This window comes from Gallus gallus, chromosome 14 (assembly GCF_016699485.2).
Source record: "Gallus gallus isolate bGalGal1 chromosome 14, bGalGal1.mat.broiler.GRCg7b, whole genome shotgun sequence".
In the NCBI taxonomy this organism is placed as follows: domain Eukaryota; kingdom Metazoa; phylum Chordata; class Aves; order Galliformes; family Phasianidae; genus Gallus; species Gallus gallus.
Window position 1 is genome coordinate 8077851 of NC_052545.1, and position 26308 is coordinate 8104158.

General features: G+C 44.6%; 1 protein-coding gene across 2 annotated transcripts in view; it reads left to right on the plus strand.

The window, feature by feature from the left end:
- The window catches only part of XYLT1 (xylosyltransferase 1), a 146320-nt gene that overhangs the window by 53900 nt on the left and 66112 nt on the right, over positions 1-26308 (plus strand). For both annotated transcript variants that reach the window (XM_015294533.4, XM_015294534.4), the window contains exon 2: positions 15654-16176. In XM_015294533.4, the coding sequence (XP_015150019.2) occupies positions 15654-16176 (523 nt within the window). The remainder of the gene's footprint in view (positions 1-15653; positions 16177-26308) is intronic.

Here is a 26308-nt window from a genome sequence, read left to right on the forward strand (position 1 = left end):
AGCAATCAGACAAAAGGTGAACTATTGAACAGCAAAGCAGAAGCTTTGACAAGATTAAAAGGAAAGCACACAAAGGGCCTTGTACTGCATACGTGGCATCTGACAGGAGGGGTGCTGAGCAGCGCGGTTCAAGATTGGGTCAGAAATTACAGTCTGGAGGAAGCTGAGGGCCAAATAAGTGTTGAGCAGACCCAACCCAGGGTTCGTTTCGTTCAGCTGTCCGGGGCTTTGGGACAATAATAACCATAACAGTGTTTATGAAACTCCTCATCCTTTCTCATTATTTATATACCATGTACATTCCACTGAATGTTTTTGACTTTACTTACATATATATTTGCATTTATTATATTTTATAAAGCTGTATGCTTTACATTTTCCTTCTTCCTTCCTGATTTTGCCAAATGTTCAGGATCTTGGAGGGCTGAGCCCTTTACTTAACATTTCTGAAGGCTGTCTGTCTACTTTCGTGTCCCTGTGCACTGATGTCAGTATCTGCATTTGCTTGATATGAGTTATTGTTGAAGACTTTTTTTTCCCCATAACTCCCATTTCTGAATCAGGCATTACTTTGGTTTTATACATTTTTGCCATTCAATCTGCCTGACCTTTTTTTGTGCTATCAGGAGCTAAAATCTTCAGCCTCTGGCAATTGCACTGATCGTCAGTCAGGTTTCCTTAGATAAATAAAAAAAGAAATCCTCCCAAACACTGTGAGGTTGTACCATCATCGGTGTGAAGGATAAATGGAATAGTCTGTTGTTGACTAACTTGCTGACCCGGAATGGAAGTCTGAACAGAGGGACATTACACCTTGTTTCAGAACTCCTGGGAAAATGTAGCCATTGAACAAAGTGCTCCCAGACAGCGCGTGCCAAGGGATCTTCTAAATCTGGAAAGCTGTTGTTTCAGCCTTGTTATTTCAGTGTTCCCTTTGCTTCGTGGTCTCTGTAATGAAAAGTGACAGTTGTTTTACATACTGGAAAATCTTGCATGATTGGTCTCAGCTCAATATCTGCAGGAGAAAATTAAGATTACGCTACCCACACATTAATGATGAAGTTCCTGTGGCTTTTTAATGACATAATTGTACTTTAAGTACAAAGACGCTGTGTTGGTGAACAAGAGCACTACAGTAACTCCTAACGATCACGATCAGATCATATTTATATGAATGTGATCTGTAATTAGAAGCTACTGCTTTGTAATAGCAATTAAAACAATCCGTGAGTAATTAAATGCTGCTTCTTAAAGACTTTTTGCATTTAATGAATGCCGAACTTACAGTGAAGAGGACTCGTGTTAAATCATTTCCTGCAAAAACTTCCCAACTAATTCCTTCTCCATCACACTGATTTCTGGGCAGATGCTGTCGGCACTTCACCGCGCTCTGTAAAACCAGCGCTGAAGTCGTCCGCTCACGTACAGGAATGGTCTTGTTGGCTGTGAGGCATTTGGAGCTCCAGCTGTTGTGCAGTGCTGGGATTGTGCCCCTCTCCCAGGCAGCTGATGGCAGGGAGGCCAATGGGGGATTTTTCTGGTGCCCCTCCTGCTGTCACTGCTATTTTCTCTTTCCAGGGGAATTTGGCGACGTAGCACACATTCACAAACAAGGAAGGAAAAAATAATTCAAGTGACTCTACTGATTTTAATTGCTTCTCTAACAGCCCGTTTGTTTACTGGAAGCTGTCCAACTCGTCATTGGGTCAAAGAGTTAAGAACGATAGTTATCTAGTTCTCTTTTCAAGGTGTAGAGATTTCGATGCCAAGAGAAAGCATTGCCTGATAGATACCTCTGCCTGCTCTTTTTGAATGTTCGTGAGCAGCTGGGATCCAGTGATAGCCCATGCAGATGTTGGCATGCTTTCAAAGGCTTTCCTTTTGGGAGGGGCATAACATTATTTTGAGCATGAGCTGAGAATCTGGGCCCGAGGCAGAGCCTAGCATTGTTTTTTCTCGCTGAAGGCTTTTGCTGTGATAAAGGACAGTGCACGAGTTAAACTAAGTGGAGCCGACAGCTCATTCTCGGCTTTCATCACATGCGAAATGCATCCTTTCACATCGGTATTTACAGCAGGCTTCTGCTTGGATCAGGTTTCTTCAAGTCCACTCAGCTAACATAATTTGATGCTAATAAGGAATTATAAAGGGCAACAATTTCAGATCTGCTGACAAGAAGAAGTAGCCCTGTCCTTATGAGCAGTAGGAACCTGGAGCTTGTTTTCCTGGAGGAGCCGTCTCTGTCGCAAGCGCTGCTCTGCGATACGGCCACGCTCAGAATTGCAGTGTGTTACCTGCTGGGAAAGCTCATCTCCGGCTATTTGTTTCTTTAGTGGCAGAGGGTTTTTTTCCTCCTTCCTGTTTGCTGTTCAGCTCGTAGCTGGGCTGCATTGGTATTCCGGCCGGCGCAGTCCTGAGCAAACACTTTGTGCCATCCTTCTCACGCGGCCGCGCTCCCCCAGCAGGGGGGTGGGAAAGGCAAAGGGAGAATTTGGGAGCCAGGTGCTCTCCTGCTTTACCTCCCTATGCTGTAGCTGTGTGTTGGTGGCGCTGCGAGCGGCCACGGTGGGGTCAGGGCTTTGACCCAGAGTTTAGAAAGTGAAATCCCAGCAGCTTGCCAACATGAGGAGCTTTTCTGGAAAAGGGTAGATATGTGCAAGGACCAAAATGCTGGAAACTTGCTGAATTTGCTGCTTCTCTCATAGCAGCATTATGTTACTGAGAGGCAGTGGATGAGAAGGCAGGATAATAGCTGCTGTTTGCCTTGGATATAGGGAAAGAGCCAAGCAAAGCGCCAGGGCCTGCGAGCTGTCAGGGCTTTATCTGCAGCCATCACAAAAGACACGGAGCGGTGCGTGTGTCACAGGCTTTGCTCCGTGTAGTGATTGATACATCCATCCTTAACAAACACAGATTAGAAACAGCTAGCTTCAAATTCCTAGTACTGATAGCTCCGGTAGGAAGATTTTTGGCAGTGCCCTCATCTTGGCAGCTTTTGCATCCTGGATAAGATTAGAGAGAGATTTTCTTCATTTCCTTCAAACCTCTTGGAAAGATTACTCTGCTGGAGCGTTATTATTCTGTTGATAAATATATAGCATTATACTTGTCAGGTGTCACTTTGGTACTTGAATTGGTTGCATAGTAAGAAATACTAATGGGAAATATGCATTCTGAAAAACAGAGCACGGACCGTATTATGTACATCATTGTGCTGTCTCTGCAAATGAAGCTTTGTTCTACAATCAGGAGATTTTCAGAGAAGAATTTCCTTTTTAAAGGTGTGTTACAGGAGCACGTCCATCAGGGATGCTGTAGATTATTAAATATGCTTGTAATGGAGGTTTCTCCTGTGTGTCAATGGCTAAATCCTGTCTTGCGCACCATTTTGAAATACAAAACCAGAGGGGAAGCCCTGAGTCGGATTCCCTTTGGCCAAATGAGAGTGGGCCCCACTGAGCGTGTCGGTAGGATTGTCAGCAGTAGGAACGCCATCCTCTTCTTCCTCTACTCACTGAAATCCACTTAGGTGGAAATAGTGCCACAGCCGCCAATTGGTAGCATCACGTTCCCACTGAGCTTGTTTTGGACCAGTGCTGATGATGTAGGACATGACTAATCCAAATCCCAGGTAAATTTGATGAACATTTGTACAATGTCTATTTGTAGGCGCAGGTTTCACTTTATCAGACTCTGTTTATGTTATTTTGCTGCTTTAGAGTGGGGAAGATAGGAGGAAGACAAATGAGAATGTCTTGACAGTCAAGGCAGATTTTCTTTGCTCTTATTATGTGTAGCAGTAATGTAGTTATTTATTTTTTCAAATGAAACTTTGGCTGATTTGGAAGAGACCAGTCCCCAGCAAACCTCTAGGTGTGCTGCAAGCTGGTGCTTGCTCAGGTCTGTGCTGCTGAAGTCACTTGCATGACTTCCCACGTACTGCTCATGGATGAGATCTGGGAGTATGGCTGTGGAGCTGCTGATGCACAGTCCTGTGCTGCTGGAGCAGGTTTCATAACGTAGCCCAAACCTGCTGTTTTGATCAAATATTTTGTTAGCAATGATTTACTGTTCTCTCCCTGGCAGGTAGATTGCTAGGAGAATAGGAGGGGATATTTCTGGGGCAGCCACCACGAATAAAAAAGCATTCTTATGGGCTGAACTTCCCCGTGCTGTCAGAAGCAGCACTTCCTTAGTGTCCCTTAGGCAAAGTTAGCTCTGGGTCACCATAAAAACTGCAGGCTGTAAATATAAACCTTTGCTGTGGTTGCCTTTAGAAGGAAGTACTTTTATGGCGCACTAAGGCAGTTATGTTAGTTAAAACAATGGAGTGCATTGTGATTTGGGATCTCTGCATTCACAGGCTGCGGAGAGTGACTGGCAAAGTCAACGCTACCCCGTGCTGCCTTGGCAGTGCTGTCGGGTAGAGCAGTGCGAGCAGTTCCTTGTTTCTGACAGAATTCCGGGTGGGAGCTGCAGAGCATCCTGTGAAGGCACAGGCCAGGATCTGACCCCTCATCCTGGGTTGTCTGTGACAGGTCTGGTGATGTGACCTGTGTGCAGCATGACAGGCTGCATTCCTGTTAATGTTAGCGCCTGAGCCTGATTTAATGCAGGCCTGAATTAATTCCATTTAATTAAATCATCTCCTACTACTGGCTGGCACACAGCCATGGGCCTCTGAATCACGGCTGTTTACAGGGGCAGAAAATTTGGCCAAAGCACATGTAGCTATGACAGGAGGCAGACTTTAGCTGTGATGAAATGAGCCTGGCCCAGGCACATCCATCTCTGCCCCTGCAGGGCATGGCTGGCTGAGGTGGAGCTGCACGGAAGGTTTGGGGCAGCTCTGAGATAAGTTGTGGGGAAGGGGACTTCAAAGCTGTCCTTGGAGAAAGAGGAGTAGAAGAGCCCACCCAGCATCTCTTTGTGTTTATGGGAAGGGATGGAGGAGAGATGTTAGAGTGAAGTTGCCTTCCACAGCTGGGAATTAAATAGCAGCAGTTAGTCTTTTACCAGCAAGAAGTGGTGCCAGGTTTACCAGATCTGTACTACGAGAAAGGGCTGCAAACACCCATCTGTCCCTTGTGGTCCTCAGGGTCCGAGGGTAGTGCTTGAGACTTGCACAAAGGGATCTGCTTGGCTCATTTTGAGCAGTGAATGCTGAGTTCTGTGCTGATGTGTTTCCAGTGCTGGACAGCCATTGCTCACCTGCAGCTGTCCTACGTATTTAAGTGCTCCTATTGCAGTCTTGTTCAAAGTAGAGGAAATGTGGAGACCTTTCCTTCCAGAATGTTTGGTTCAATGGCTTCTCGTGGTGCTGGGCAGCTGAAAAAAGCTTAGAATTAATCTGTTTCTTATAGTGCTGTTCATATTAATAGGCTTTGCTGTTCATGCTTGTCATATTGTAATTCTGATTTAACAACGTTTATCAGTAGAAGATCACTGCAGGGTCTTTAACGATTATAGTTGTTCAAGCTGATAGTCTGAGACTATTAAATAAGCTCCAATTACTTCCCATTTATTTGTGTTGTATTTTCCCTCCAAGTAACAAAATGTAATCCAGAAGTTCATTATTATTCTTTGTAATGTATTTATCTAAATAGATTTTCAACCTAATTAAGGCTGAATATGTTTGTGTTAAACTGACCGTATTTTACAAGGATGTTTTCATTTGTATGTGAGGGGGTCTTTGGTTTCTACCATCCGTATTTTAATTATGCTTAATCTCCATAGCTACCAGAAATCTTATTGTGTATCTCAGCAGTTCACTGTGGGCTGCCCGAGATTGTTTAGATGTGAGTTGGAGTTGTTCTCCGGTTGAAGTTAGTTGGAATCTAGTTAATAACAAATCATCAGGAAGCAATTTCAAGTGTTTACTACTCCTCTGGAAGACATAAAGTGTATACAGGCTGAATTTTGGCTGAAAGAAATAAGGATGAAGGCAAAGAGTTCAGTTCACGTAGCCATGTTATTTGCTGTGGGATGGGTCACTGACACTGCAGGGCAGGAGAAAAATCTTTTGGAGAGTTCAGGAATTGATGAACAAGTTGGCAGGTGACGGGTGTGCAGTGTGGGTATTGTGTTGGTGGTTTGCATCCCAGTGACTGAGCTTTACTCCGGTAAACACTCGATGTTCTTTATATTGCACCATCTTCCTGGGCACCCTTGCCACATAATTAAGTGGTACAATTTGCTGGTAATTGAATACACAAAACATTGTACCAGGGCCCAGGGCTGTGCTTTGCCTTCCCCAGAGCCCCCTCCACGCGTAGCCATCTGCCCTGTAGAAATCTATGGGGCATGAGTGGCAATTGCTTTTTTACTCTATGAAGCAGCAGCATTTTTCAAATGCTGCTTGAGGGTCCTGTTTGAGGAGCACAGGATAATGGGCATTAATACAACAAGTCACTTAAATCACCTTTCCTTTGAGAAAGTGCTGACTTCATGTAGGCTCCTTCATGTCTGGGCATGAAGCTCCTTCATGTCTGTTGGGAGGATTGTACCATCCGCCTTCCCTTGGGAAGGAGCTGTGGGCAGAAAAAAAAGAGAGAAAAAGGATGAGCGAGCCTCCAGGGTTTTCCTGAGCTTCCTCAGAAACTGCATTTTGCACTTCGGGTCAGTCCTTCCTCATCTCTTGTGCTGAGCTCTGTTCAGAGATGGGGTCGAGTTGAAATGAGGCCAGGAGGTTGAAAATGCTGTCAGTGTTGGAGGGCGGCTGCTGCACCAGCACTGCTGAGCATGGGTGTGGGGTCAGATATTGCATGGAAGGGAACAGCGTTTGTAAGCAGGGGGCAGCTCCTGACTGTAAGCTCTGTTACAGCCTGAGCAAAATAGTCTCAGGTATCTTCCAGTCCTTCTGCATAAGTACAGATTCTCCTGAAGAGCTTGAGATAGCAGAAAAAAAGGTTGTCAGTCTTTAAAATACTGCAGATAATTGCTTTCACAGTTCCCTGTAGTTTTATTCCAAACTCTAATAGCCAAATGAACATCTGAAATTACTGTTAATGCAAAAGAGCTGCTCGTTTAGGCACTGCACTGACCTGCAGGAAATGTGAAAATCTGTTCCATCTCTTGAGGGGTGCTCTGTGGTATTATTACATGATCCAAATCACTCAACAAGATAGCCAAAAAAACAGAAAAACTGTTCTGAGGAAAGCAGCCGAAGTTTTGAAGCTGCATTTATTCTGTATTTTACCTTATTGTAAAAATAGCATATATACAAAAGGAAAAAGTATGCACCCTCTATGAGAGCTGCTCTGAAAGTAATGCCTCCTGTTTTATTATGTCAGCCCATGATGTCAGAGGCGGCTGTTGGTGGGATGGCAGCAGAGGTTGAACCTTCCCACCAACATCCCATTCCATGTTGTTGCTGTGTGACAGATGGCAGCAGAGGGGCACTCTGACACAATGGTATCTGACATGGAAGTATGAGTGAAGCAAAGGGGTAGAACTGAATTCCTCCCTGAAGCAAAAATAGCACCAATTGACATTCTTGCTTTCTGAACATTGATGGAGAGCCAGCAGTGGAGGTAGCACAGGAAGAGATGGGTGGTTCATGTGGGGGCAGTGGGTCACATTCACTGGTGCAGATTTTTATGTGAGCGCAGCATGCATGTCTTGTGCATCACTGGCAAAAATGCACAGCTAATGTTGGAGACTATGCTGAAAAACAGCACTTTGTAGCTGGGAGTTTTCTCTGTCACACAGTGTTATTGTGCTCTTTGTATCTGTTGAAGTTTCTATGGAAATAAATAGGAGGCATTACTTTCAGAGCAACCTATGTATTAGTGATGGTATTTGTTAGTGCTGTTTCCTGAAGGACTGGTGCTTTTTCAAGTCTCAGAGTTCCGCTTTAAATCCAAGTGATCACTTCTTCCCGTGATCTTTGTACGTACTAGAGGACTGTATTTGATGCCGTTACATCTTTCATCTCAACCAGCTTTCAAGTTCAAAATCAATAAATTTGTTTCCACCCTTTGTACCTCTCTCTTTAATGTCAGGCACGAATTGGGTTCATACATTGCTCACAGAATGATTCTCTCAAGTCTTCAGCCTCTGACGATTAAAGTACAATGTACTTATTACAGCGAAATGGAAAAGCATATGGACAAAGCTAACTGCTTTAACATCTGCTGTCGCTTCTCCATCTGCTCTCTGGCTGTGCTCCTGTCCAAACCTGCCAGAAGCACTCATTTTTCAAGGTCTCATGGCCCATCAGCCACGTCCTCGATGGAAGTCCTTAATTTCATGTTCATTCTGACAGAGCAACAAAATGTCTGCAGGGTGCTGAGATGGGCAGCGCAGCATCAGTGGTGGTACCTCTTGTTATGCTCAGCCTCAGAAATCCTTTGCAATGACCTGCTGGTAAAAAAAATAAAAAATAAAAAGCTTACTATTTGCTACCCTTCTGATGGTGACCATCCTTTGGTATGCATCTGGCAGACAAGTTGGGATGACTCCAAACACACTGTCAGATTTATTCTACAGTGATGGAGATGATGTTTTGGTGTTTTGTTTTTATTTTCCATGGATTCTTACAGAATTATGGTCTTCGAGGTCCCTTCCAACCCAAGCCAGTCTATGACTCTCTGTGGTTTGACAAAGAAACAGCCCTCGAGTGTGCCAAGGTCCAAGCATGGGGGAGGGCTGTGCTCCAGGAGCAGCCCTTACTTGTAGGGATGCCATCCGCTGACTTCCTTGGCAGTTGGAAGGTATCATTATTGAGTAATTAACTAGCATTACAAAATAAGATGTCACAGAGCTGTAATTAATGTTGAACAAAGAGGAAACTTGTTTTAATTATCTTCTCACGTAGTGCTGTTTAAATCCTCCCTGGCCTCAGGATGGGCCCAATAGATGTCCTGTACCCCTCCGGGCCCTGCCCAGCGCTGCGTGCTGCACGTCCTGATGTCTGTGTTACTTTGTGGAACAACACCAGCTTTGTGTGGGATGGAGCTGTGATAGATATGTGCTCCTCAGCCCAGCAGGCCCAGGGCTTTGTACTAGGAGAGGAAATAGGTCGTGCCAGAGAAAGACTGCGAGCGCTTCCATTCAAGGCTTGCTTGCACATGGTTCCTCCATCTGTGTGGTGTCTGTAGGACTTCTGTGATACCAGGATGGCAATGGATGACCCCTCCAGTGAAGGGAGTGTAGTCCTGCTGCCACAAGGAGCGACTCTGAGCAGTGCTGCCTGCCCAGCACAGCCACTGCTCGCTGGGTTCAGTGCTTGGGGTCAGAGCCCTGAGCCATGCATGAGCTGCCTTGCAGTGCCCTCGCTCCGCTCTCCCTGGGGCTGTGCATTTATCTGCATGTTAGCCAGTCTCTGATAAGCTATGGAAATAGTGAGCAGTGTACCAAAGAGCATTCATTCTGTGTGGGAGATGCTTTAATGAAGATGGAGTTTGGCGAATTAAGGCCCATGCAGGTTTTGGAGGACAGCTCAGACTCACTGCATGCAATAGTTTTGAGCTTCAAACATTACTTTTCAATAATGTTATATTGTTATTTTTAGCATCAGTGGCAGTCAGTATGTAGTTGGCTGTGATCTCATTCATGCTCTGGGCTACAGAGCGTTCCTTCCCAGTTTTGGGAGTGTTTGTTTGTTATTGCTGAATCGCCACATGTTCACATGCAGAGGCCCCAGCATCATTCAGACTCTCCATGCCAGGGTTCTTGCCATGCAGCACGTGGCATTTCGCCTCTCCCTGACCTTCTGAGGATCAGATATGGTTAGGACCTAAAATCTGTGTTTGTGGAAATCCTTCTCTCGGCCTGTGTTTGGTGATAGACATGACAGTGTCACACCTGAGCTTTGAAATACAGTGCTTGCAAAGCAATGCAAGCCCTCCAAGGGGTTCTTTAGAAAGGCTGTAAACAGAGCTGGTATTTAAAATGTGAGGAAAAAAGTATTTTGACCTGATTGGCATCTCTCTGCAGAAGCAGAATGTCAGCAGGAGCAGCGTGTTTGTCAGCTGAGCTACAGGCATTGCACAAGAAGGATGTGCAAGTGCAGGTTTGTGGTTTGTCCCCACAGAGAAGCCACGTGGCTCCCAGGCTGCAGGAGAAGCACAGCTGAAGTCAGGCGGGGTGTAATGGAAATACGGGTCAGATAGTTGGGCTCTTGGGTGGTATATGTTTGAAACCTGTTGTACTCAGTGATTGTTACAGGAGCCCTCTCAAACGAGGTGGCTTTGGGTAGAGCCTGCTTTGATCTGTGGCTGTGCCTGAAAACTGTTCTTTTGCGAAGACTAGAATGGTGATTTTAATAACATTTTTCTGAGCATTCTGTGAATGAGATTAGGTTTGTACAAAAGAAAAATAACATTGTTAGGTGTCGTCTTGAAAATGCTACTTTCATTTTTGACTGTGGGTACATACAGGCTATGTTAATGGGCTCTCTGCTTCTGATTTGGTCCTGGTATATATATATATTTTTCTTGGTAGTGTATTCAGTGTAATTTGCAAGCACAATGAGAGACGGGAAGGTGCTGCTTATGAATAGCTGGACCAAAGCTGGGAAGGATGACTTTTCAAACAGCAAACCCGCTGATACAGATAGTACAGCACTGCCAGAACTGGCAGCGCATGGTTTCACCGTGATCTTTCGCCAGGATTTTTGTCCTGACTTGAACATATTAGACATCCATGGCACAAAGTCTGCTATGAATCCAACATAGTAAAATAAGTATTACAGAGCAAGAGAAACCCATCTTCCTGTAGCCTGCTTAAGCCCACGTGCTGCTTTTGCCTGTACTCCCAAACATTGCAGATGGATGCAATGCATTGTTTGCAGCTGCTGCTGTTGCGAGCTTTTAAGTGCTGAGTTTCATGTCCTCTCCCTGCAAAGCTTGTCCTGCTGACACGTGTGGGTCCTGCCTGAAACCATTACACTGTGCGTAATTGGTGAAAGCTGTTGAGAAAGAAGTGAGTTGCTGAGAGGTGAGTGGAGACTTTGGGCTTGTTGGCATTCCGTGTTTGCATCAGCAGGTGTGGGAGCACTGGGCTCACGTGAGGCTGAAATTGGACTGTGTCCATCTGTGGCAGTTGTTAGGTGCCCTGTTTGTTTTTATTCTGTGTGCACTGATGTACATACACGCCTCCTGGTTGGCACAGCTGTTCTGCAGTTGGGCCGTATTTTTAGCTCTCGCTCCTCCCAGATGCTGTCTCTGCAGAGCTTTTGTGGTCTTCTCCGTGCCCCCAGGCAGGCAGCGATTAAAGCCCAGCTTAGTTTTGTGTCTGCCTTTGAAGCGCTTGTGATACATTTGTCTTCTCAAATTCCAGCGTGTACACTTGGAAAGGCATTTCCCAGAGGGAGCAAAGCACTTGAAGGGAGAGAAGAGTTTGAAGAGGTGAACCTTATGCCAGTAAATCCTCTGTTTACTTTGCTTTTTTCTCATGAGGTTTCATCACAGCTTTCTACCACTCTCCTATCACGTCAGATGCGGTTTGTAAGAGGAGGGGCCCCACACCTCATCCTTGAAGGCTTTTTTGTGCTGTGGAGGGGTCTGAATGGGGCATCAGGTGGGGGCTGAGGGCAGAGCGTTCACACCAGTTTCTTACTGTGGGCATTAGAAGAATTACCGCAAAAAAGGCAAAAAAAATAGTGGAATTCTGGCAACAGGAAAGTTGCCAACGTACACAGAAAGATCCCATCACAGCATCACCTTCAGAGACCTTGGAAGGAGTTTGATGCAGAAGATAGACTTTTTCCCATTGTTGCAGCTGGGTATTTTGGCCCTGAGTTTCTGTGTGCTGGAGTGCTCCAGTTACAGACAGAATGTGCCTTCAGGTGTATGAATGATGAGAACTAACCGTAAGGGTGCTTGCATTACTGCTGAGCCATGTCCCTGCAGCTCTCTGCACACGGCTGTCATTGAAATGCAACACGAAGTTCTCATTTGCTCTTTTCTATTTTCCTCCATATTCCACATATGCAACTTGTTGAAGTTTAAGGACTGTAAATAGCTTAGGAGGTGTTTGGGACATAACATTTATACTAATGGTATTAATAGCATTTTAGATGACTGTTGTCCTTCTGCTTCATATAAGCAGGGGGAAAGAAAAACCAAGAAGCAAGGGAAAAGCCTCCCTGTTTACTTTCACACATTTGTGCACCCAATTAACCATTGCCATCAGGGTGCTATCTACATCGCTGTCTCATAAGTATGAAACAAATGGCTGGAATACAAGAGCCACAAGATGGATCCAGCCCTATGTTGAGCAGACACAAGCAGTGCCCTGAGCCATCACATCCCCACCGCCAGGACATAGCTGGCCAATGAGACAGCCTTGGGGATGTCAGGGTGACCCCAGCACAGTTATTGATCTCACCAGCCACACAGTGACTGCAGCCTCTTGTGTCTCATTTCACTTGTTGTTTAACCATCCAGGTATCCCCAGCCCCAGGTAGCTCAGTTTGTCCTGCCTCATTGCAAGGCTGGGTGCAGCTTATTGCCTTATAAAAGGGGTCAGTATGTATGCATTGGAGCATAGAGTGAGAGGGAAAGGTGAGCTCCAGCAACAGCTTAGAGGAAGTGTGTCTGCAGAGCAGTTAAGTTTTTAGAGCTGTTTCGTGTATACAAATGCAAGTTGTTTCTATCAGTGCATTAAAATAGAGCAAGTCAAGTGTGCTACTGGCATAGCGAACCTGAGGTTCAGAAGTTGGCTGAACAAGAAAGAGAACATGGCAGCTATCAAACATCTGAAGCATTGGGCCATTACTCAGAGCAGCAGCACCTCAGAAGAGATGTTTTGGGTATGAAGTTAATAAGCTTCATATTTGTCTTGCTCTGTTAGCAGTTTGCTGCTGGGGTCAGGGGTCTTTTTTTTGAAGATATATCAGAGATATAGGATAAGGAGCCGGGCTCTGAAAATAGAGGAATTCATTTTGTTTGATCATTGGTAGGAACAAGTGCTGTCTTGAAACTGGTTTTGGTGGGATTTTTTGTTGGCTTTTTTTTTTTTTGTTGCTCTTTCACTGAGATATAAATTTTAAGAATCTTGCTCCTTTATTTAAAAAATGGAAAGAAAAATAGATGTGTGCTTTCTACTCTTAACAAGAGACTTTCTTTTTTTAAAGATGCACTTTCTCAAAAATAAAAACATTTTGTTTGAAAAACAATTGGCTTGTGAAAAACCTCTGCGTTCCATTTGCGATAGCTACTTGCATGCTGAGATATTAGTGGAAGGGAATCACTTCGGTCACTCACAAAACCAGATCTTCTAATGAATAAATTGTGCAAACATTTCTCATTGCTGAGCTGCAGAGGTCAAAGCAATACTGGCTTGCTGCATGACCTTGGACAAGTCATTATCTCAGCTTCCTTCCTTGCTGAAATCTGACTGAAATAGCTCTTCACAGAAGAGGTGGGAGAAACAATTAGCTAGTGGTGGTGAAATATTTGGGATATGAGATGTGGTTGGTAGGTGCTAAGGATGGCTCCCATCAGTCATCGTTAGCCACTGCTGTGATTTGGCAAGCACTGCTTTCTGGCTGCTTAGTCTAGCAGGAGTGGAAAGAATGCTGGGCAGGAAAAAGGTCTATCAATATTTATAACCTGGTCATCAAATGTTTTAGTAACAATTCCCCTTGCTTTTGTCTGCTGTTGAGCACTCTAATAAGTGGAGATACTGCCTGCTCCATGTGTCTAAAAGAGTGTTACCTGCTAGCCTGAGGGCTAGCTTCTGCGGCTGGAGCAGAGGTTCCCATTTCATATTCATTTACACATACAGGTGCTTCTTGTTCTGGTCTTCTGTGTCTTTTCTCAAACAGATTGCCCTGCTCTCTGATGTCTCTGGGATCCCTGAGATTGTCCTCCTTTTTCTTTTCTGTCTTACAGACTTTCTCCTGTGAATATATTCATTCAATTTGTCAATCGCGTGCCAGCCAGGGGAGGTTTGCGGCAGTCTGAAGGGAGCCATGTAGCCAGCTCTCACCAGCATTTGGGAGGACTCGGGTGTTTTACTGTTCTTTGTACCTTCTCAGAATTAATTCTGCCCTTTTGCTGAGGATTTCTTTCACGCCTGTCTGATCCCCATGAGAATATGAGCAGTTCAAGCCAGCATAAAGAGTGACAAAGGCTTAGAAGTGCTGGTGAAGGACACCTTCAGCTTAGGCCATCCTCTGCTGTGGCTGGAGGACGTGGTGCCCACAACCCTGTGCTGTCCCACACCTTCCTTCTCTGCCATTAGCATTTCTACAGCCTTTCAGTGTGCCTGCCTGGCTCAGGCCTAGTCTTTTAGGGATGTTGCTCCAGAGTCCCTTGCTCAGGCCCACATCCAGGTGGCTTCTGAACGTCTGCAAGGAGCAGACCCCATAGCCTCTGGACACTGCACAGTGCATAGTGCTGCATGATGGGCAGAGAGAACTCCTGTGCTCTGGGTGGTGCCCATTGCCTCTGCTCCTGGCACTAGGCACCACTGCAAGGAGCCTGGCTCCATTGTCTTTGCACCTCCCTTCAGGTGTTAATGGACACTGATGAGGTCTCCCAGAGCCACCTCTCTCCATGCTCAGCAGCCCCAGCTCTCCCAGCCTCTCCACACAGTCCCTTCAGCATCTTGGTGGCCTGTCTTGCAGTTCCTCAAGTCTATGTCTCCCCTGTACTGGGAGACTAGCACCAGACACAGTGCTCTGGCGTGGCCTGGCTCAGCTCCCTCAGCCTGAAGCAGGCCAGGCAGACAAACAGCCTGCTTCTGTGGGGCAGCTTGCGTCCCTCTGTCTGCAGAGAACATGCAGTGGTGCAGACCATGGTGGTGTCCAGGAGTAGGCCATGGAGTTGCCTTCCTTTTAGAGTTCTTTCTGAGTTTTATAAGCATGTTTTAGAGATGATTTGGAGGACAGCTGCAGGAGGAGGCCATACAGCAGGGTCAGGAAGCCAGGGAGTGGTGTGGCCGTTGCAGGGCTGGGACGTGGGCAGTGCTGAGGTGGAACTTGGCTCCCAGGGAGCCTGCCCACCAATGCACAGCAAACAGGGATGTTCACTGATCTCACAGTCCTTGTGTGGCCTGTTGTGCCTTCCCCAGGAGTTGTCACCAGTGTAACCTCTCTGATGGCAAATAAAAATGCAACTTCTTAAAAATCTGCTATTGCAGTCAGTGCTGGGCTGAGTTTCCATGGTAACAGGTGGAGGGGGGAAATCACGAAGGCCGGCATTATTCTGCAGCAGACAAACATTGCACTGTGTCCATTCCCTTTCCTTCATATAGCATGTTTTGAACATTACAGCCCTTATGGTCAGGATGTTCATCCTGGCATGGAGACAAAGGGTGCTTTGGTGAGGACTGGTGGTCAGGGCCTGGCCCAGGTCTTTCTGGAGAGCTTTGCCATTGATTTTAGTGGTGTCAGAATGAAGTCTTCTCCAGTCAACAACTGCTCACAAGCCTGTGTAAACACCCTGCTCCATCTGAGATGGAGTCAGGCGCAGCTCAGAGAGGAAGGGTGATGTGGTGATGTGGTTGTCTGCACTGATGACTGATGATGATAGTCAGCTCAGGTGACTTCCTCAGCCTTACCTTTCTATTATGAACCCGAACGTGGCATTTACCACTATGCTGAATTATAATTTATTGATATTTTCATGTATGAAATGCTTGTAATGCATGGCACGTGAGTACTGTAGTAAGAAAAGTGCAATTTTTCTCCCTATTTATAGGATGGCTATTTTTCCCACCGACCGAAGGAGAAAACGAGAACAGACAGCAATAATGAGAATTCGGTCCCCAAGGACTTTGAAAATGTTGATAACAGTAACTTTGCTCCCAGGACTCAGAGGCAAAAACACCAGTCTGAGCTGGTGAAAAAACCCCTTAGCAAGCAAAAGGAGCATTTGAGAAAGAAACTGGAAGAGGAGAAAGTAAAGGAGAACTCACTGCTGGGGAAGAGCTCCAACGAGGTGGTGCAGTTGAGTGATAAGCCTGGAAAGAACAGCAGCGACAGCAACCTGAAGGACGTGCACACATCTCCCAGACAGCAGCCTCTGAAAAAAACTGGAAACAGCTCTCCTGAACTGAAGTACGACCTGCCGCCCAAGTGCGAGGTAACGGGCAAAGAGGCAATCTCAGCCATGTCCCGGGCGAAGTCTAAGCCGTGTCGGCAGGAGATCGCGGATGTGTACTGTCAGCACAAGCATGGAAAGCTGATGCCGGAGAAGGTGACGCGTTTCTGTACGCTGGAGGGTAAGTTGGGAGGTGGTGATGGAGAAATAAAGCACTGTATTGGGGGTGGGATTTTATATGATTGAAATGGATTCCTAATGACTAGAAATGGACTTCGCTGCAGAAACATGTGATGTAGTTCTCTAGTCTGTGAAAGCTAGGGAGAATCTGAGGATGTTTTAAGCAGGGAGTTATGTGGGTATCACAGCATCCTTGGTATATTCATGCTGAATTTATTTTCACTTCCCCCAGATTTTTATTGTGCTGTGTGATATGAGAATTTATCTGCTACTTTTATGTCTTTTAGTTCTTGATCTACAGACGCAGAGAAGTACAGTTGAGGTTTGTGTCTTGTTACTGAGTTGCCTGCTTTTCTGGGGTCAGAGAACATCTGTAGTGAATTCTGGTGTCTTCTGCTAGACAATAAATGAGATACACTGCTGTTACAGCCATTTTTAATGTTTCTGCAGTGCAATTCTAGTTAAGAACCAGAGCCACTCAGCATTTTTGTAATAGATAACTGTTAGAAACATAACTATTTTTTTAAGCATGAAAAAAAAATCCAGTTCTGTGACTCGCTTCTGTTTTTAATGATCTTTAATCAGCTAAAGTAATTTCCAAAATCACTACTGTAGAGAGCCAGGTGCCAACTGTTGCCTAAGTCAGGCTTTGATTTGTTGCTTGTGGTTCCTGTGTGCAGTCAGATACATCAGGCGTCTCTCTGCTTGGTTTTGCTTTGCATATTTCACTAGCCCATTTCTGCCTTTCAGTAAGAACACTTCATGAGCCTCCATTTACTCAGCTGTAAACTTCCACCATAGTAAAGTGCTTGTTTTAAAAGAATGTTTAGTTTATTTCATGAGGAATGTTTACTTACATCCTCTAACTCTGACGGCTTACCCATTCATTGCACCATCTCAGAGCAGTAGCTACGGTTGGGTAGACTCAGTGTGGTACAGAGGAGAAAAGGAGGAGGATCATGGTGCTCTTGGCTGAATTTGGGGGTTAAACTTTTCACAGAGGGTGGAAAAAAGGAGGTGCCCGGGAGGAACATCTTTCTCTAACAGAAGCTTAAGCTTTTAACTTAGATGTTGCATATTACCACAGTGATTGGTGTCAGCACCTCATTTCCCACCTCTGTAACCATTGTTTTGTGGTTTTTTTGATTGTTTTTTGTTTGTTTGTTTTTTTACAACATATCTTTTGGTGTTTTTTCTTCCTTTGTTATCATGGTAGAATTCAAAATCTTTCCGCTCTGGGCCAATATTGGAGATAAAGAATTAATGGAGCAAGTAGAAGATTTAGTGTTCAGTGTGAAGTGGGGAGAGAGACAGGGAAGGCAAAACAAGTTGAAGGGAGAGTAAAACCAGAACAGCAGAAAGGTAAGAATTCAGCAAAATCAGCAGTCTCAGCATCACTGAGTTCCCCTCCAAGGGCATGGTGAAATGGAGTCGTTGTCCAATATGCTTTTATTTTAAAATACACATGAATTTATTAGCAGCTCATGAGTTATGGGGATATGCCACAATTAAAATATTAAGTGTAAAAAGACTGTGGGTACAGTTTTTTGCGTTAACAGTGATTAAGTTTCATTCAAATTTTTATTTTAGGCAGTGAGGCCTTTTTAAGAAGAATTTAGGAATGTGTTAACTTAGCCAGATGGATCTTTGTGGAAAATGTTGACTTTTCTTTGCCTGAGGCCTGATTTCCTGCTGCCCATGCTGACAGCTGAAGTTTACTGCTTCAACAGCTAGATTTTATTGTCAGAGAAGTCTGTACATCTTATGTTACATGTAGGGCTGCTCCGGAGCAGACTTGGGAGCTCTGCTGTGGGGAAGTGATAAAGCACCAGCATATTGAGTGGGACGTGAATTGCTTATGCAGGTGATGTCAGTGTGCAGGCTGGGACCTCAGAGCTATGGAAGAGATCCAGGCTTAGAAGTGACTTCTGAAACATCCGAATGCAGGTCTATTAAGATAGACATGTAGGGACCCCTGAATTGAAGGTGCCCAGTGCTTATCACTCGGTGTTAGAGTATTCCTCAGGACTGATTCCAGTTCAGCAATCATTCTTCTTCTATTATGATACAACTTGGTTTGTCTGTTAAATTTTACAGCCCTGTTAAAGATCCATAGATTGAGTTCTGTTTTGTGGTCTCAGACCTTTCCTGCCCAGTGCAGAAAATGCTGCTGCTGTTAGCCACATCCTTGGTCAAAGGTGTCGTCATCAGCTCCAGATATGCCTGAAAGGCACTGAACTTCATTAGGAGAGGTTTGTGAAGCACCGGCTATCAACTTTTGGGAGCATAAGACACCCTGCTGTGAAGATCCCTGGTAGGGGGGAGGTCTGTATAAATGTTTTGCCAGTTTATGCATCAAGAAAGCTATATGCTGTTTGTCAGCAGAAGTCAGACATCCAGGCACTTGTTAGTCTTTATTTTTAGCATGCAAGCACTATCCCTTTCAGTTTGGTTTGGAAAAAAAGATTTCCTGTCCATTTTCAGCAGAGCTGTAAAGTTTAAATATTTATACATTGTAGAAGCACATTCATCCATTATCTCTATGTATAAATGTGTTCCCAGTGCTACAGTTTCCATTGAGATGTCATCCAACATTTAATCCCATTGGATCCTGTCTTGGTTGATCAAAGCCACAAAGTTGTTCAGCATAGCTATCAATCATGGACAGGACTCCATCCAGCTGGATTGTCATAAATGTTAAGTGGAACATTCACTTGAATCTTTATCAACAGGAACAGGATCTTACAGGCTCTTTTTTTTTTTCTTTCAAATACTTTATTTCCAATGGCAATAGGCAAAAAAAAAAAAAAAAAAGTAACCATCTTCATTGTAAAAGAAAGAATTGTTAATGCCAATAGCATCATGTTTGCCACCTGTATGAAATGCAGCATTGTTTCCATGAGAACAGGAGTGGACAGGCTATAATCCCTCTGAGGACATTGCAGAGAGACTGCCTTGCAGCAGGACAGGGCCTGGAACTGTAGCAGGTGTCTGCCTTGCTCAGAATGTAGGTAAGCATTTGCCAATGAGCCCAGCCTGAAAACAGGACACAAATGCTGTGGACCAGGAAGCTGGTATCACAGGCTTTGGGTGCAGCCTTATCAGAAGTCAAAGCTAAGATCAGGGCAGCAGACGGCTTGTAAGTCACTTCACTTTGAAGGGAATGTTTGGGGCTGGTAGAAGTGTGTTTTGAGGGCACATACAGTCAGTGAAGGTAAGGGGGGAAAGTAAGTCTGACACCATCCCTCTGGGGAGTTCAGTTCTTTTCAGATGTGATGCGGAGATGAGCAGCCTGCAGGCAGCAGGGCTGGCTGCTTCCTTGCTGGGCCCACCTCCAACCTGGTGTCCAGCCATGCAGGCACTGACTCCCCAGGTGAGCTGGACTCAGTTCTGCTCAGCAAAACTGGGCCTGGATGAGCTGTCTCCTTCCTTGTCCGTGGCCCTCCTCTAGGGCAGATGCACTGATAAGAAGTGGAAGTTGAAATGTGAATTCTTGGTTCTAAAATAATCTAATTTTAATCCCGTTTGGCCAAAGCACAAGTGATATGTGCCACATTATTCCCCATCAGAGTCCTTTATTCCCATGGGAAGGGTGCAGTTTAAGATGGCCATGGTGACCCTATGTGACTAAAAATTTGAGCAGCAAAGCTGGGACTTCTCCTTGCTGATCTTCCTTCGGCAATTAAAGCAGCCCAACTTCGGGTCCACTGGCTGCATCAGTCCCTGAATTCTCTGCTTTTCACTCCAATGTGGATCATGACAGCTCTGAGTCCCTTGGCCTGCAAGTTAGCTGGATGCACAGTTCTTAGTGCTTGGTGTACTGAGTCTGTGAGTCATCAGGAGGTGTGGTGCCGAGTGGTTTCTGCATCAGCCCTCCTGTGGGCCAGCTTCTACAGGCTGCTCTATCTCCAGGGGAGACTCTAGCCTAATCCTTATTGTTAATTATCCATCTGGGTTTATGCTTGACACAGATCTGTGGGCCTAGATAGACCAAAAATAAGTAACCATTTCTTTGAGAGGTGTTTTTTAAGATTTAGTTCTGGCAAAAGAAAAGTCAACTCATAAATAAAGTAGAAAAATAATCAAGCTACTCTGTTTCCATATAATTCATCAGCACTGAAAAAGTTCTTTGCAGAATACACTGCTTTCCCTTGAGTTTCTTAGTGATGGCACTGCTCTGGCACATCGAGGCAGGAGACTGGAGTTTCTCATGTGCTGCTGAGGAGAGTGCTCCATTTCATTTTAGAGAACACCACCTTCTTTCAGTTTTTAAGCCGTGAGAAAAGGGCTCTGGAGCTCTGTTTACTGTATAATATGCAGAGGTAATAGCAGTCTGTATGCCTGCAGTTGTGTAGCTGAACACTTCAAAGCATTCGGCAGAAGGAGGTTGATTTGCAGGAAGAGAGGGGATAAGCCTCTCACATGCCAAATACTCACGAGGTGGAGCAGAGCAGTTCTTCAAAGCACAGAAATGGGAGAATCCTCTGTATAATTTTAGAAGAATGGGATCTTTAACTAAGCAAATATTAAATTTCACCCTCTATATATGCATGGGTAAGCATGCAGTGACATGTAAACATATGCTTTTGTTTAGCTCTCACAATTTTGGCACTGCGTTTTTGTACTCACTGGGTTTGATCTAAAGGTGACTGGACCCCAAATTTATCTTTTTCTCCTGGTTTCAGGATTGCCAGTGACAGTGGCTGCTGCTTTCCTGCACCTCTAATCTGTCAGTGTGACAAAATGACTGTGATGAGCTATGCACGGTTTAAGAAGCATATAAGAGCCACTGCACATACAGCCCAGACAGCGTTTTAATTTGCTGCACCATAGATGACTCTGGTTGCAATAAATTTACTGCGAGTAGACTAATTGCAAAATAACACTAATTGAGTAGTTATCAGCGAACAACATCCTGTGGAACAAAACTGCTTACAATTAATAGCATTTAAGCCATGCGCCGTTATTCTGCAGAACACTGAGATGTAATTACACCGTGTACAGAGATTGTGTTCTCTTCTGGAAACCGTGTTCCAGCACTTCTTTCATTATAAAAGGCAGTTTCAAGATTCAGTGCTTGAGTTTTAGGTGAAGTGAGCTTCTGAAATGTGGTGTGCCTCCCTTGTGCCCTTCGCTATGTGTGAAGCAGAGCCATCAATACTGAAATCAGTGAAGTTGTGGTGCTGTAAGGAGGAAAAAAAGGTATCAGCAGTAATGCACAGTGGCAGTGATTTTCAAGTTAACTTTTTTTATAGCCATGTGCACAGGTTTTGACTGATACAATTAGAATATGACAGAGTAATGGAAAGACACTTTGTTGTTTTGGCTGAAAATGGACCCTACCTCATCGTATGGATGAAGACCGGAGAATAGCCTGTGTGCCAAATGTACAAGTATATGCCAGGAGCCAAAGTGCAGATAGGCTGCCGCCACTGGACTGGATTTTCAGTCAAGCATCAGACAAAAGGGCCGTGTTTTTATTGTGTGCCTGGAGCGCTTGGTCATTGGAACAGAAAGGCAATGCTGCCTTGATGCAAAAGCTGCCCAAACACTTCTCTTTGCTCATGGAAGAGATGTTGCTGGGGAGGGGGACCAAGTTAATGGTTTATTCTCGGAAGCTGAATCTGGCCAGTGAGTCAGAAACTGGACATCTTTCTTTGTAGATGGAACGTCTGTGCACATGTTGTAATTGAGATGAACAGGGCAGCAAACTTGAGAGCAGACAAGTGTTGGCAAATAGCATCTTAAGGAAGTGCTGCGAGCACTGCACAGCACAAGAAATGAAGGGCAGGAAGGCTGAAAAGTTTGCGACCAACAGCCCTAGTTGTCACCAAATCGCTGTTCTGGAAAACGCTGTCATTTCAGGGAGTGTTAGAAGGGCAGCTGGGCAGGTGTGGGAGCAGCTGATGGCTGAGTGGGCAGCGGGGGCTCAGTGAGCACTTCGGTAAAGATTGCTCTGCGTGTACAGCGATGAAAGGAAAGTGCTTGAGCAGTGGCTAATGCTCCCATGATCCTGCAGTGTATGTAGTTGGAGTGGTGGGGATGAGATGGATACGATTGAAGCAAAAGGAGGTTGTTGGTGGGAGCTGGTAGGGTTTTAAGTTAAAAATATAGTCAGAAAATGTTTAAAAAGTGTTTTGTGGTAGGAAAACTCAAGCTATACCAGCAGTTCTGCTTATTTTCATGTAAAATAGGCATTGGGCTTCTGGTGTGGACTCATCGCAGTGATTCAGTGGATAAATGTTTAAGTAAAAGCATTGTGTCCAAATTCTCCTGGTTTTATTCAGTGCTGAGCAGGAAGCTGTGCAGTATGAAGCACAGTAGGATTGAATCCAGCTTAAATTAAGGTTGTGTGAGCAGCATCACTGTTAGTTCTTCCCTAATCTGACTTTGCAGCCGTAACAAAACTGTTGGAGTGCCACTGGTATGCATTAAATGTTAACGAGCAGCAGCAACTTTCAGGTTTGCTTTCAGTGTTGTGTCTACAGCGTCACCAAGGGTAGAAGGAGATTGCTGGGGCTGACTCACTACCGATTCAGCTCTGCATTTCTAACCTTTGCATGTCTCTAAGCATGGGAAAGGAGTACTGGTTTTCACAGGAACCTCTATCTGATGAGCTGTTGGTTTGAGGAGAGGGGACATGCTGTGTCCCAGCAATCCCATGTTAGCTTCAGCTCGAGGCAGCCACTGTTCGGTTTGAAGACAATGGCATAATCTGCATTGCTTCTAAAATATTCAGGGGGGAAAAGCCTTTACATTTAATTTCCTCCTCTGAGCTGGCCCAGAGATTTGTGGCTGCTTGAAGCAGATGCCTTGACTGTTCACAGAGTTTGCTCCAGAATTTGGTATACAGTTAAAGGGAACGTGCCCTGCTTCAGGCATGTTTTCAGACGAGTCCACGTATTTGATATATTTAGGGAGTCACTGGGCCTTACGAGACCAGAGGCTGTTTTTGCAGTGTCTTTCCTTGGGGATGAGGAGGAGTTGCTGAAGGGATCTACCCTGAATGCCAACAATCTAGGCATGAAGCCAATCTTATAGGACATTAATGCTATTTTAAGAAAACCACGATTTAGTTGTTTCTGTGCAAGTTATTTCTTATATAGAAGGCAGTTTTAAAACATCAGTCTTTTTTTTCTCCCTGAATAATCAAGACTGGTATAGGAAAAAGTGAATGACAAGAGACTGTAGCAGTGCAGCCTCGGATAGGATTTTGAAATTGCTCTGTGTGTATTTAGTCTTCCAGATAAATGCTTGTCTTTGGTTGTTCAGGAGCTTGTTAGATGTGAATAGCCCTGATTCCCCCACTCTCTGCTTTAATATCCATGATAAGTCTCTGATTTATCATCCCGTTGTGTCTAAGAAGTCATTCTTGATTGGCACCTACGTAAGGAAGGGTAGGGCTCCAAACTCCCAGTAGCTGCTTTAATGCACATGCAACTATAACGTGTTCTATTTACAGTCTTACTCACAAACTGTTCCTGGCGAGATCTTGGTTTTCAAGTCCTGGCCCTATTGAAAAGTCCATGGCAGAATTCCATCGTTTTCCTTCTCTGATTTTCTCACCAGCCTCCAGGGAGGCCAAGGAATTTTTCAGTTCCCTCTCCCAGAGCTCACTGGAGCCAGATCCTAACAACCAGTTCTTGTGGTGGGTTCTTGCCTATTGCCATCCCTCCAGCGGATGTCACCATAAGGACGGTGGGAGCTCATGGGAAACCTCACTGCTGAGCAAGACAGCTCTGCAAGTAACTAATTCTAACTGTAATTGCTTGTATCGTCCTCATTGCTGCCAGGTGATTGCTTCTGTTTTCTGGAGACTTGCTTGCCCAAACTGAGGGCAAAGTGTTTTGTTGAAGTCTTGATTCATTTGTGTAACTCATCAGAATGTTAGAGAAACACTTTGCTAGTGAGAATGCACCCTTCTGCTGTAAATTGCAGCTGAAGCACTGCTCTTGCTGCTTACTCATCTGTGCTTTTAATTGGAAATCAAGGCTTCCAGCCAGCCAGTAGCTACTACTATGCTGCAGAATATTTTCAACCACTTTTAGACTGAAATCTTCTGTGTATGTTGTGTATTACTGTGCTGCATAATATTGGTGAGCTTGACAGTAGCATGACTAAACAGAACTGAACATTTCCATGTTCTTCATCTATTTGTGAGCTATGATTCATTCTGGATAATTCACTGAATGGTAGGCAGAAAAAATGAGTTTTAAAGGAGAAATTTACTGCAGTGCATGTTTTATCTGTTTGTATTTTTTCTTTTGCATGGGATCTGGGTGTAGGTGCTCTGAAATAATTTCTCATTAATTGCACTTCTATAAGTCTCTGAACATCTTTGATGATCTGGACCAAAGTCATTCCTGGAGGAGTCATCTTTGATCACTTAAGAGCATGGTAAGGATTACTCCCTTACAAAAGGGAGAGCTGGGCAGGAGATCCAAGCCTGGCTCAGTTGCCCACCTTGCCAGCCAGCATAAGCAAACAGCTAATGAGAGCTGAGGCAGCTGCTGAGGTTAATTGGGAATAACAAGACTTCTGTGTAGCACATGCTGGGTTTGCCAAGCCGCAGCAGAGGCAGGCTATGTGGAACTCAGGTATATTTTTGCATAATTCTACTGTTTCCTGCCAGGAGATGAAGACAAACCCAAGATTCCCGTGAAATATTAAAAGCAACGTGTGTTAGTAGTATAGCTGATGTACATTGCACTAGCTTTGATGACCTCATTTAAACAGTGTCTTCAGTAACTAAAACCTGCTCCAGTATTTGTTTCCCCTCTTAAAAAAAGCACATTTTTGAACTTTGTTCCATGAATTGTAGGGGTGGATTTTCCAAAGTCATCATGATGTTATCTCCTCTCCTTACAGAGCAGTCCAGAACATAAGGATTCACTTCTGTTTTGGGTGCCAGTAGCTTTATGTATCTGTGTTTCAGGTGGCAGCAAAATGACATATCTCAGTAGACTTCTGTTCCAGGATCTGTTTCTGCTGGCTTATTGTTCATTAGCTAATGCCAGAACAAAGGGTACTGTCTCTAACGAAAAGCAGTACCTCTGACCACTCAAATGTCAAAGTTGCCCATGCGCACACACCCCCAATTAGAAGCAGAGCAACCAATCTTGTCTGCATTCCATAAGTTATTCCATCGTAGCCCAATTTTGCTTTTCATGTTAGTTTATACACTGCTTCAAGAGTCTGACTTCAAGTAGTCCTGAATCTTTTGCATTTCTGGGAAAATTCCAGCTGCTTTATTTAGGTATCTGCACAAATCAAAGATGATGAGGCAGAAATGTCTTGTTGTACCTCTATGTTGGTATTTTTTAAGATCACCAGTGAAAAAGAAGCTAGTAGTAGACCTAGGTCCTCTAGGAGCAAGCAAGGATAAGAAGAGAAGAGGTATTCAGGGCTGGAGATTCTTCTCTTTCCAGTCCATGGAAGTATGGTCCAAAGCAAAGTATGTCCAACTTGAGTTGAGGGCATAGGAACCATTGTATGGCAGTTTTGATTCTGGTAATGTTCTGCCAACAGATCCCTGAAAAGCAAGTGGGAAAATCATTTCTGTTGGGCTCAAGAGAGATGCTGCAAAGGGGCTTCAGACACTTCTGGCATTGTTCACCTAGCCAGGAGAAATGAGCTGTATTCAGCCTGATCCACTTCTGGATGTCCTTGATGAGAAATCCTGTTAGATTTAGCTCAGTCCTTTACAACAAATGGGCTGAAGTTCACACTGAAATTCACACGTTTTTATTTCTCTCCATTATTTATAGCCATCTGTGGGCATAGTTTGCCAAACTTAAGACAGGTACATCTTGTCTTTTTGTTTTCTTTCTATCACTGCAGATTACAAAAGTAAGAGAAGAAATGAGAGGGAAATTAGAGACCCCCATTGCAGGCCTGAAAGGGCTCAGAGAGTTACACTGGAATTCACCCAAGCAGAAATCTCATTTAAGGGAAAAAAAAAAGGTTCTCTTGTTCTCGCTATGATGAAAGAATATATTTTTCAGAGTCTATTTATGAGATTGTCACCTGAGGATACGATTACTCACAGAAGTCATTAAGGAGCTCCTGACTAAAGAGTGAGAGCAAAGCATGCTGCTTTGCCGTATCATAACCCATCGTATAAGCACTGACTA